Here is an 11,419-nt window from a genome sequence, read left to right on the forward strand (position 1 = left end):
TCCACTCGCACCAGGGGTAGGCTGCCCAGAGCCTCCTGTTGGCCTCGGGTCCTGCTGGGGGGCACAGGACCTTTCAGGTCCTGAGTGACCCATCCTTGGGATGGAGTCCGGCCCTCGGCTTCACAGGGGCCCCAGACCCTCTGTCACATGGCCTTGGGGTCCTGGGAAAGCTGACGGGCAGGAAGGAGAAACAGACTCCAGTAGCAGACGTCAGAGCCCTCGACAGGTGATGGAGCAGCACGTGAGGTTGGCGCAGCGCTGGAGTTGCTGGATGCGATCACGGCTGGCGGGTCCCCATGGCGGTCCCGGCCCTTCTCCCAGGCACTCTGGGCCTTCGTCGAGACTGCATGGACTGGGAATCAGGAACAGTAGGGTCACCGTTAGTCTTCATGTGCTTCGAATTCAGCACCAAGTGGGTTATTCAGGAGACAGAACGGCGCGCTGAACCAGGTGCACGCGGCCGTCTCGTCAGCATTGGGAGCCCTCCCCTTGGAGTGTCTGAAAAGATGGCAAAACTCAAAGCAAACGGAAGGAAATAATGAAGAGTCAAAACACATGAAATAGAAAACCGGTGAAACAAAACGTGGTTCTTTGAAAAGAAAAACTCCAAAATCCGTAAAACTGGCAGAGCTCCACCAGGACAGATTGAAAGGGACGATTGCACAAGGACACGGGGACGTCCCTGAAGGCACAGAGGCAGTGGACCCTGAGGTCTGGCACCCGTCGGCCAGCACGGGGCCCGGTGTGGAGCGTCCCCGCCGCCACGAAGGAGAGGAACGCGCACTTGAAGGTCTCCCAAAGAGGGAGGCCCCGGTCCTGGGGGGGCTTCGTTGGAGAATCCTACCAGGTGTGGAAAGAACAGACGCCAGTGCCCACAGCGTCTCCCAGGTGAGTTCAGGAAGCTCGTGTACCCTGGTACCCGACCGGAGTCCGTCAGGGACGTGCGGGCCCGTGCTCTTGTGTGGACGCGCACTCAGCACCACCCGCCAGGAGACCGTCCTCAGACACCACACCCCGCGGGTCTGTTCCAGAACGAGCCTGCTTCCCGGCCAGCGGGCGCAGTCAGCGGCACAGTCAGCAGCCCCGCCAGCCGCGTAGGGAAGGGCTGTTGGTGGAAGGCACCGGGACTGGAGTGTGGGGCGCAGGCGCCAACCCGGTGAGGACGGTGCGGGTCTGCAGGTTCAGCGCGGTCCCTGCGGGCAAGACCAGGACAAGCTCATGGTCGTGTTCTCTTGGGAAGAGAACCCCGAGTGGCTGAGACGGTTCTGTGCGGGGAGAGGAGCGTGGGGGCCGCAGCCCCTGCCTGGGGCTCACCCTGTGGCTGCTGAAACCTGCACCTCCTGCTGTCGGAGCCGAATGGCCGCGGATGGGCCGTTGCAGGTGGGAAAGTGACCTCGCCCTGACCCTCCGGCCTCACATGGCCACGGCTCAGCGGCAGTCCTAGACTGAAGCCCACGCAGGGAGACCCGTAGCAGCCCCTGGAGCTGTGGCCACGGCCACCTCAACCACGATCCACCGCGCACAAGACGGGGACACGCTGTGGGGTGGGAAGAACGTTTCCGAGCTCCGCATCCGACAGCGCAGACAGTATGTGAGCACGGGGGTGGGTGAAAAGCCGTCCTCTTGGAACATGGGACAGGGTACTGGGCACCCAGCGCTGGGGCTACGTGGTGAGGGCTACCCGGGGCGGGGCGGGGCCTCCGTGGAAGCATGGCAGCCCCGAGTGCTGGCGGGAACGTGAAATGGCATGGCCACTCGGCCACTGAGCGGCCAGTTCTAGTGGAAATCCTCGTACAGTGACCGTGTATCTCGGAGAAGCGGCCAGGATCTGTGCCTGCCCAGGACCGGAAGCAGCCCGAGTCCTCCCAGCCTGTGTGGACGCAGCAGTAAAAAGGAGCAGGTCCTGAGAGAAGCAGCAGCCACAAAGCTTACCCACTCTGATCCCGTTTCTAGAACATTCTTGAATGGAGAATGCTGGAGAGGGGGCACCCGAGTGTCCTGACGCGGTGCTTCGGTGAACTTGTGCACGTGACCGTGTGCACACACCACCAGCCTGGTGCTGGCAGGGCTGTGAGCCGGGCCTGGGCCCCGGAGGCGGTCGTGTGGCTCACTGAGCGTCTGCCTCATGATAAACAGTGGAAGAAGCAGCCGGGCATCCTGGGGGTGCGGGGGCCGTGTGCCTGCCCTTGTCCGCATGCGCGCACCTGCCGGCCCCTGCCCCCGGGGCGGCCGCCCGTCCTGGTGTCTGACACGCGTGTGGTCCGGGGCCTGGGCCTTGTCTGCAGCAGCTCCCCAGGACGCGGCAGCTGTCGGGCGTTCTGGCGCTAACCTCTGCGAACTGTCTCCCCAGGCTCACCGGCTGGATTTGCTCCAGGGGCTTTTGGCGCCAAGACGGCCCCCCCTCCCACGGGCGGCAGCTCCTGGCAGCAGACGGGTCGGCCCCCGGCCCAGGGCACCCCGTGGCCCCCCCAGGCCAAGCCGCCCCCCAAGGCCTGTCCGCAGCCAAGGCCTAACTATGCTGCCAACGTGAGCGTGATTGGCGGCCGAGAGGAGAGAGGGGTCCGGGCCCCCAGCTTCGGTGAGTCCTGTCTCCTGGGCACGGTGTGTCCACGGCACCGTCCTGCCCATTTGTCCAGCGAACGGCCCGCCCTGGGCAAGTGTCCAGTGCGGCCCGGTCTGTGTTCGCCTGGCGGGGCTCCCTGGGGTGCACTCGTGTCTGTGGTCGGGGGCTGCGGCCGTGTTTGTCACGGGGATGCCACACATGGGTAGACCCCCGGAGGTGACGGACGCAGCCGTCCTTGGCTCCCAGGGGCGGTTGGGCTGGAAACAGGTCGGCCGGCTGGGGGCCGTGTGCGCATGGGGCCTGCCTCCGGCCTCCCGTTAGCGAGGTGCGCAGCGTCCTGCAGCCCCTCGCTGTGCGGGCAGGTCTCGCCATGTGCACCGTGGGCGGGGTCCCACCCCGTGTCCGTGGCCAAGCCTACACTCTCCCCCAGGCCAGAAGCCGAGAGTGTCCGAGAGCGACTTTGAGGACCTGCTGTCCCACCAGGGCTTCTCGTCCAAGGCTGACCGGAAGGGGCCAAGGACCATGGCTGAGATGCGGCGGCAGGAGCAGGCGAGGGACGCAGACCCGCTGAAGCTGAAGGTGAGGCTGGGCGGGCGCCGGCTCTGGGGTGGGGGCTCCTGCACACGCGATGGCCAGCAGCCCCCCGTGCGGCACCCAATCCCGGATGCCACGGGGTCTTGGTCCTGCGTGCGGGCTGCGGTCGCCTCCCTCCTTTCTCAGCTGCATATGGGGTGATGGCCGAGTGCCGCAGCCATCTACACTCGCCAGACGTGACCCTGTTGAGGGTGACTGGCCTCCTCTGTCCAGGGGTCGGGGGGTCCTCCCTGCAAGTGGCTGTGGCCTCGTGGGTCATGTGACTGCCCACGTCCTGGGAGTCCTGTGGGGGAGCGGGGGCAGGCTGTCTCAGAACGACCCGCTGGGGGATCCCTGGGTGGCGCAGCGGTTTGGCGCCTGCCTTTGGCCCAGGGCGCGGTCCTGGAGACCCGGGATCGAATCCCACGTCGGGCTCCCGGTGCATGGAGCCTGCTTCTCCCTCTGCCTGTGTCTCTGCCTCTCTCTCTCTCTCTGTGTGACTATCATAAATAAATAAATTTAAAAAAAAAAAAAAAAAAAGAACGACCCGCTGGCAGTGAGGGCCACTGTGGTGTGTGGCCTGGCCCAGGGGGGTGCCCGGGCGGGATCAACACAGAAACTGGGCGTCGGGTGCGTGCCTAGGCTGAGTGTCTCGCGGTCAGAGCCTTGCTCTGCGCAGTGGGTGGTGCGTGGAGCCGTCGGCACGATGCCCGCTGCTTGTGGGCAGGGGGCCGAGGCCCGGTCTGCCGTCTGAGCACCCGTGCGTCCCACAGCTCCTGGAGTGGACAGAGGGCAAGGAGAGGAACATCCGCGCGCTGCTGTCGACCCTGCACACCGTGCTGTGGGACGGCGAGAGCCGCTGGGCCCCCGTGGGCATGGCCGACCTGGTGACCCCCGGGCAGGTGAAGAAGCAGTACCGCCGCGCCGTGCTGGTGGTGCACCCGGACAAGGTGAGCACGGGGCGGGCGGGGCGGGGCGGGGTCTGGGCTGGGGTGCTGCCGGCAGCGAGTCTGAGGCCTCCGCACCCCTGGTCCGGCCCCCAGGCCGCAGGGCAGCCCTACGAGCAGTACGCCAAGATGATCTTCATGGAGCTGAACGACGCGTGGGCCGAGTTTGAGAGCCAGGGCTCCCGGCCGCTCTTCTGAGCCGTCGCGGTCGAGGCTGCGCGTGTGGCTCATGGAGCCGGAAGCTGCTGAGCTCAACCTCGAAGGTCCCGTCCGCGGCCGTCACGGCGTGGGCTGGTGTGGCCACCCCGGATCGCTGTGCTCCGCCCTCGGGTCGGGAACAGACGCCGCTCCCCGGCACGAGAAGAAAAAGCATTCCAAAGCCTCTGAGTTTCCTTTTCTTTTTCTGGTCCCAAAGGAAACGTGTTGATTACGTCCCCCCGTAACTGTCACGGTTTGTGGTTCATGTCAGTCTGTCCAGCGGCCGTCGCCTCGAGAGCGTGTCTGCTCAGCTGCCCCGAGCCCCGTGCGCGACCGCTCCCTGTGTGTGATCAGCCTGCGACCGCCTGTACATAATTAAACTATTTTCTGATGACGCTTGTCTTGGCGCCGTGTGACCCCCTCTGTGCAGTGGTGCCACCGTCGGGCTGCTCTCAGCCCCGACCACGGAAGGCAGCGCGGGAGCCCTGCCTGGAGAGCTGCGGATTCGGGCCCCTCTGGGCCGCGGGGTCTGGGGGTCGGCCCTCCCCGCGAGCACTGGACGGGCCCCACAGTCCCTGCATGTGGCCAGAACAGACGCCCCAGCGCTGGCCGTGTCCCCACGCCCCACCCGGCCACGTCCTCGTGGCGGGGCGGACACAGGCCCTTCGGAAGCCGTTGCTGAGAACGTCCGCGGCACCTGATGAGAAGCCCGTTGAAGCCAGTGCCCGTGCCCGCGTGGTCACTGCGCGTAGGCTTGGGCAGGGGGCACACGTCGGCCCGAAGCTTTGGTCAGAAGTGACTTCACAAGGTCCTGGGGTCGTCCTGGTCGGTCCTGCCCTGAGGCTGATGTGGGTCAGCGCGGCAGGCCTCTGAGAGCTCGTGTGCACCCTGGTTGCTGGGTCCAGGGTGGTGCTGGAAAGGATCCAGAAGATTCTGGACACATCGGGGGGTGTGGACGCCCAGTCCCGCCACCTGCCTCCTGGGTGGGATTGGGTCACAGGTGAGTTAGGCCTGAGTGCGAGCCTGCAGACACCGCAGAGGAGCACGGGGCTGCCGGGAGCCCAGCCCTGGACCTGGACACCCCGACCTGCACTCAGACCCCACTTGCCCGTGTGCACCCGTGCAGGTGTGCAGGCGGGCGGGCGGCCCAGGGCTCATGAGGACGGGCTCTGGCCTCCGCCCTGCAGTCCCTCGGGGGTCTCGTGGCGGCAGGATGCTGGGTGGGACCCCGCCTGCCCCTGGCCCCCAGGCCTGGTCCCTCCGCGCCCTCCCGGCCCCGGCAGCTCTGAGCCTGGAGCGCCGCGCCGTCTGTCCTTGCAGAGGTGATGGCTCCCACGGGGCACCGGGCGTGGAGTCCCTGGGTTGTGACGCCCTCACAGCTATTTTTAGCCTCCGGCTCTTTAACAAATAATGAGCAGCCTAAATAGCTTCAGAGATTCTGCATCAAAGCCGCTCTGGACCCGGCGCCAGGCCAGACTCGCCAGGACCCCTCCCGAGCCCTGGCCGCCCCGCCTCCGCCCCCCCCCCCGCCCCCGTAGTTTGCCCTAATTTACTATCTTGGGGTGACCTTCAGAGGTTCCCGCCGTCCAGCCCACAGAGCTCCTAGCCTGCGCACCCGGCATGGGGGCTGCTCTGTGTCCTGCAGGGCCCGACCTGGGGGTGATAAGGACGGTCAGGGGCCAGGGGCGATTCCTGGACGCCACCGCGGTCCCTGTCTGTACGTGGACTCGGGTCAGGGACCAGCCCAGGACCCCATGCCCGCCCCAGGTCTGCAGGGGATGCCTCTCCCGTGACAGCAACCTCAGGGCCCTGGGGACGCTGCCCCGCTGGGGGTGTGTCCTCCTCCCCCCTCCCCCCACCCTGACAGCGGGCGCCACCCGGTCTCTCGGGGCCCGGCCTTGCTTGGCGGTTGTCTTTGTGCCTGGTGACGCGCCCTCCTTCCTGCCAGCACCTGTGTCTGCGGCTCCTGCAGGACGGACAGTCTGAGATCCGAGTCTCCACGCGGGGCCCACGGGCCGGGCGTGGCCACGGGCAGCAGGACTGTGTCCTCGGTCCCGGGCACGAGGCAGCCTCGCCGCCCGGCTGGCTCGGGCGGAGGCCGGGGCGCTTGATCTCAGGGCTGTGAGCTCAAGCCCCACTCGGGTGTGGAGATGACTTTTAAAAGAATAAAATCCTTAAAACAACCAGCCTTCGGTTCTGTTTCCGCCTGATTCCTGGCAGGTGCTCGTTGCGGGAAATACTTAGGTGCGAGTACAGTGACACAGTGATTACGGGGCGCCAGCGCCGCGGGGCTGGGGGTTCCCACCTGCCCCTGGCTCTGCCCTCATCCCCGTGCCCCCAGGGTGGAGCCCTCCCTGCCCTCCTGGGCCCCCAGCCCATTGCCTGCAGCCTGTCAGGTCGCCCCCGACGCCCGCGCTGCCGGGAGGGCAGGGCACACGGAGGGACACAGGCTCTTACCCGAGGCTGGGCGCGCCCCCCGGGGCGTGAGGGAGGCCTGGACGGGGAGGAAATCCTGCTGCCTGGCACCTGGCCTGCCCACTCATGCTGGACGGGCGGGGCGGGGGCCCCCGAGGAGGCCCGACGCGTGGCCACAGCCAAGCTCCAGCTGCGCGGGAGCCGCAGGCAGGCTTCTCAACTGGCCATGGAGCGCGCTGTTCCTCCCGCGGCTCGGGGCGGAGCATGGTGGCGCCGGGTGGGACGCAGGCTCCGGGGGGGGGCAGGAGTCCCACGGCCCACCCCAAGCCCACGGCTGTCTCCGAGGCTGATCCGCACTGTCCGCGAATGGTTAGGACCCATGAAGCCGTCGTCGGGACCAACGGCAGCATCGGGAGTCGGGCTGCCTGCCTCGGTGGCCGCCATGAGGGCCCCCACCCGGGACGTGGCCCGCATTCCTGCCCTGCCCCGTGTTCAGGTCTTTGGCTGTGACCGCTGGAGCGCTGTGCCAGCCCCGGAGGGGCGCCAGCCTCCCCGCAGCCCCGTACGCCCCGCAGGTCTGGGCCCGGGCTTCTTGCCAGGTGCACGCAGCTCACCATCCTGCGCCGTCCCCTCGCTCAGCGCTCGCCTTGCTGGCCGCCGCGTGAGGGCCGCACGGAGGGCTGCCCGGGCCCCAGGCTGCAGGTCTGTGTCGCTGCCCCGGGACAGCAGGAGGCCTTGGGGCAGCGGAGGCCGGGGGCCACGGACTCAGCTGGAAGCCCCCACCCAGCCCTGGGCAAGCCCTTCGGGGAGGGAGGGGCACCCAGCTGTGCCCCCCCACCCGCCTCTGTCCCCAGGGTGGCCCCGCACGCCTTCAGCCTCAGCTGGACCGCCTGCCTGGGTGTCGGGGTCCTTGCCCGCAGGGGCCTCTGCAGGCGGGCTCCAGTTCCGCCCTGCCCCGTGGCCAGGAGCAGCGCTCACCCCCGTGTCCTGGCGGGCCTGACCCCCGCACCGTCTGCCCGGGAGTCACTGTGCTGGCGAGGGGCCTCTGGGGTGTTGAGGGCACAGGATCCGGGTGGGGATCGGCCCATGGGTGCCTGTCCACAAGGGCTGAGGTCAGCGTCTGCCCCATCCCCTCCTCGTACCCCCGGCCCCCGGGCACCTCTGCGAGCCCCACATCCCAGCTCCAGGCTCACCTGCCAGGAGCCAGAGCTGCAGGGGCCCCACCCTCGGGCAGGAAATGCCAACCGTCCCTGTGCCGGCTCTACAGGCCGTCCTCCCCGGCAGCAAACCCTGGCCGGGCCCCACGCCGGCCCCCCCCCCCCGGCTGCCCCAGGGGAACAGGCTGCGCCCCGTCCCTCAGGCTGAGGACGCACACGTCTCCACAGGTCACAGCGGCCAAGCAGCACATCCCCACCCACACCGGGCCCCTGGCCGGCCCTGTCCAGGCACATTGCATGGCCGCCACCTGGCCTCTGCCCTGCTGGGCGCTGCGTCCCTGCCCAGGAGCTGGAGAGGAGGGCCGGGGGGTGATGACTTGGCAGGTGCAGAAGGGGCCAGGCAGGGGGACACGGCGCGTGCACTGTGGGGCCTGCTCCGGTCGCCCACCGCGATGCGGAGGGCTGGACTGGGGGCCTCTCGGCTCACCTGGGGAGAGGCTGTGAACTGGGGGAGGGCACAGAGCCCGGCCAGGCAGGGGCAGTGCCAGGGCAGCTGAGGGGCCCCAGGGGGCAGTCCCGCCCGTGGAGGTCACGCACCTGGTGGAGTCCAAGGGCTGAGCCCGGCCTCGGGAGGGGCTGCAGGGTGTGGTGCGGAGCGGGACCTGTTATAGGGGCCTGCTGGGCTTGCTGGAGGGCGGAGGGGGCCTCTGGGGCACAGAGTGACTGGGACGGGGGGCAGCACATCCTGGGCGACCATTCGCGGAGCCAGGACAGGGGTCTGCAGCCCGGTGGGGGTCACGTGGTCATGTGACGGGTTCCAGGGAGGGGCCACTGGTCAGAGAGCGGAACCCAGCGTCCCCGGCGGGCACCTGTGTGGAGGTCACCCCCAAACTGGGGGATGCGACCAGATGCCCCCCGAGGCCTAGAGATGCCCCAGCCTGGATGTTCCTGTCGTGGGGGCCGCCCTCCTGGTGACTGTGAGACACGGGGTCCCCTGTCGGTGGGGGCAGGGCACCCGTGGAAAGTGCATGTCATCGCCAGACCCCGGCGGGGCGCAGTGTGGCCCAGCACGCGGGGTGGGGCCGGGTCTGAGCAGCGCAGCACCGCCCGCCCGGTTCCCGGAGCCCCAGGGACGCGCTCCCAGCGGCTGCCCCACGGCCAGCGCGGCCCAGGGAGCGGGGAAGGGGCCGTGGTGTCGGGAGGCACACGAGGCCCTGATGAGTGACACCCGCCGTGCCACTTCGCCTCCACGACTCCTGCCACGACCTCCCAAGGCCTCACGGGGTCCAACAGCAGGGGGACCCCAGCATCCACTTGCATTTGAAGTTTCTGGGCAATCCCCGGTGCACCGAAGTCCGTCCCAGCCCCCCGGGGGTCCGCGCCCCTGGCAGACCCCACCCCAACGCCAAAGGCCGACTGGGGGAACGCCTGTGGGAGCCGGAGCAGGACGTGCCCTGCGGCGCGGGGGCCAGATGGGACTGGCAGGGGCTGGGCCTCCCTGGAGGGAGCTAAGGGGCACCCCGGGGGGCCTCCAGGAGGGGCCTCCGGGAGGCTGAGCTCAGCGGCCTCTGCCATCTGCAGGACTGCGTGGGGGCGCAGAGGGGACTCTGGATGCCCGGGGCCTGCAACCCAGCATCATATGGTCTTCGTGCCTTGGATCGGGGTTCCCGGCCTGGAGGGCCATCCCTGGAGCAGGTGGAGGGCCCAGCTAGGGCGCCCCCCACGCTGCATGGCCCCTCCCTTCCGCTTCCTGGAACCCTTCTCTGTACCCCGACCCAGGACACACCCTGGGACTGTGGCCTCCTCTGGGTGCCTCTGAACTCACAGCCGGGTCTCCCCCAGCTACTCGCTCCTGCCTCCCCGTGGCTGCTGCAGGTCTTCCAGGCCCTGACGGCGACACAACTACCAAGGCAGCATTGCCCCCCCCACCCCCCACCCCGTCCACAGAGGCAGACCCGGCAGGTGGGTGGTGTGCAGCTGTGTCACCTCACGTCCTGGCCACCTGCCCAGAGCTGGCCCTCCCTGGGCTGCCCAGCTGCCCGGCCTCCCTGTCCTGGCGTGGGGCACCAGTCACTCTGATCTGGGACTGTCACTGGCCTTGTCTGTTTCCACTGGGAGAGTCGGAGACCTGGTCCGGGGCCTGGGCACCTGTGAGAACGGATGGGGGTCTCCGTGTGGGCGGTGAGTGCAGGACAGGCAAGGACAGGGCCAGAGAAGGCGACCGCATACAGGGATGGGGGAGTTTGGGGGCCGGGCAGCACCCCTGGACCCCGGGCTCAGGGCTCTGTGTGTGGCGCTCAGCCAGCCCCAGACTGTGGAGTCAGTGGGGCTGTGGGGTCCCCACTGAGCTGGGGGCCTCTGTGTTCCTCCCTCCTATGAGCCTGTGCCGCCCTGACACTGCCCTAGGGTCAGCTGGGTGTTGCCCTGCAGGTGGCTCATGAAGGTCCCGGGGTCCTGGGTCATGGGGCCTGCTCTGGACTCAGCTGAGGTCACCGCTCCGTGTGTTGCACCCCCAGGCCCATTGGTGGCAGGGGTGGAGGGGAGAGCCTGGAGCGGGGAGCAGCGACTTCTCTGCTTCCTGGGCGGACCGCTCCCTCCAGCATCCACACCCAGGTTGGGGGGCACCGGAAGGGCCAAGGCTGAGCAGGCCCTCAAGGCCCTCGCACACCTGGAACAGCCGAGCACAGAACACCTGTCCCCAGACGCGCTTGAGGCGGGGGCTCTAACCGGTGTCTGGAGAAGGGGGCAGTGATGCGATGGGACCCCGGGGGTCAGCCGGGGCAGGCAGCTCAGGGGCTCCCCCTTTGGGCAGCACCTCCCTCACCCGCTGGCCCAGATCCGCGGGGCAGGACCCGTCAGCAGGACAAGCGAGGATGTGGGGGCCGGAACCGGGGCCTGGGATCCAGGGAGGCTGCAGCCAGGCCAGTGTGTCCTGGGAGGTGCGTCCCGGGGCCGGCGCGGCCGGCGGGGGCGGCTCTGGCCGTTGGCCTCGACCTTGCGGCGACCCTGCGCTCCCCGCAGTGCGGCTCGGCGGCGGGGAAATCCCGGAGGCCGGGGGAGGGGGCGGCGGGGGCGGGGCCGCGGGGCGGAGCGTCCGCAGCGACCTTCAGGCGTCCCTGCCCGCGGGGGCCGCCGCCCTGCGCCACCCGCCGCCCCGCCCCGCCCCGCCCCGCCGGCCCCGCCCCCGCCCCGCCGGCCCCGCCCCCGCCCCGCCGGCCCCGCCCCCGCCCGCTGGCCCCGCCCCCAGACCCGCGGAGCCGTCCCCGTCGCGCGCTCCCGCTCTGAGAAATACGGCGGCGGCGGGCGGCTCCCTCCGCGGGGCGAGCGGGGCCCGGAGTCGGGGGCGCCCTCGTCCCGCCCTGGGGCGCCGGGGCCCGGGAGCGGCGCGGGGTCGCGGGCGGCGCGCAGGGGCCTCGCCCGGGTCGGGACCCCGTGGGCGCGGCGGGAGCCCCTTCCCAGCGCGGGGCGGGGCGGGGCGGACGGGCCTCCGGGACGGGCGGGGGCGGCTCCGTGGTCCCGCCCCGCGCCCCGCCGGCCCCGCCCCCGCCGGCCCCGCCCCCGCCGTG

General features: G+C 69.6%; 2 protein-coding genes across 16 annotated transcripts in view; one reads left to right on the forward strand and one right to left on the reverse strand.

The window, feature by feature from the left end:
• Window positions 1–4,675, forward strand: part of GAK (cyclin G associated kinase) — a 55,530-nt gene extending 50,855 nt beyond the window's left edge. For all 15 annotated transcript variants that reach the window (XM_025438471.3, XM_025438479.3, XM_025438476.3 and 12 more), the window contains 4 exons: window positions 2,351–2,578; window positions 2,994–3,142; window positions 3,910–4,086; window positions 4,180–4,675. In XM_025438471.3, coding sequence (XP_025294256.1) covers window positions 2,351–2,578; window positions 2,994–3,142; window positions 3,910–4,086; window positions 4,180–4,281 — 656 coding nt within the window. In that variant the 3' untranslated portion in view covers window positions 4,282–4,675. The remainder of the gene's footprint in view (window positions 1–2,350; window positions 2,579–2,993; window positions 3,143–3,909; window positions 4,087–4,179) is intronic.
• A 34-nt stretch (window positions 4,676–4,709) lies between these two features.
• On the reverse strand, window positions 4,710–7,140 carry LOC112653471 (uncharacterized). Its single transcript, XM_025437638.3, has 4 exons — window positions 7,029–7,140; window positions 6,233–6,454; window positions 5,835–5,934; window positions 4,710–5,193 (listed from the first exon to the last, which is right to left on the reverse strand). Exons 1-4 carry the CDS (start codon window positions 7,138–7,140, stop codon window positions 4,734–4,736), a joined length of 894 nt encoding a protein of 297 aa, XP_025293423.1. The 3' UTR covers window positions 4,710–4,733.
• Window positions 7,141–11,419: the final 4,279 nt, after the last annotated feature.

Source organism: Canis lupus, chromosome 3 (genome assembly GCF_003254725.2).
Source record: "Canis lupus dingo isolate Sandy chromosome 3, ASM325472v2, whole genome shotgun sequence".
NCBI classification, from domain to species: domain Eukaryota; kingdom Metazoa; phylum Chordata; class Mammalia; order Carnivora; family Canidae; genus Canis; species Canis lupus.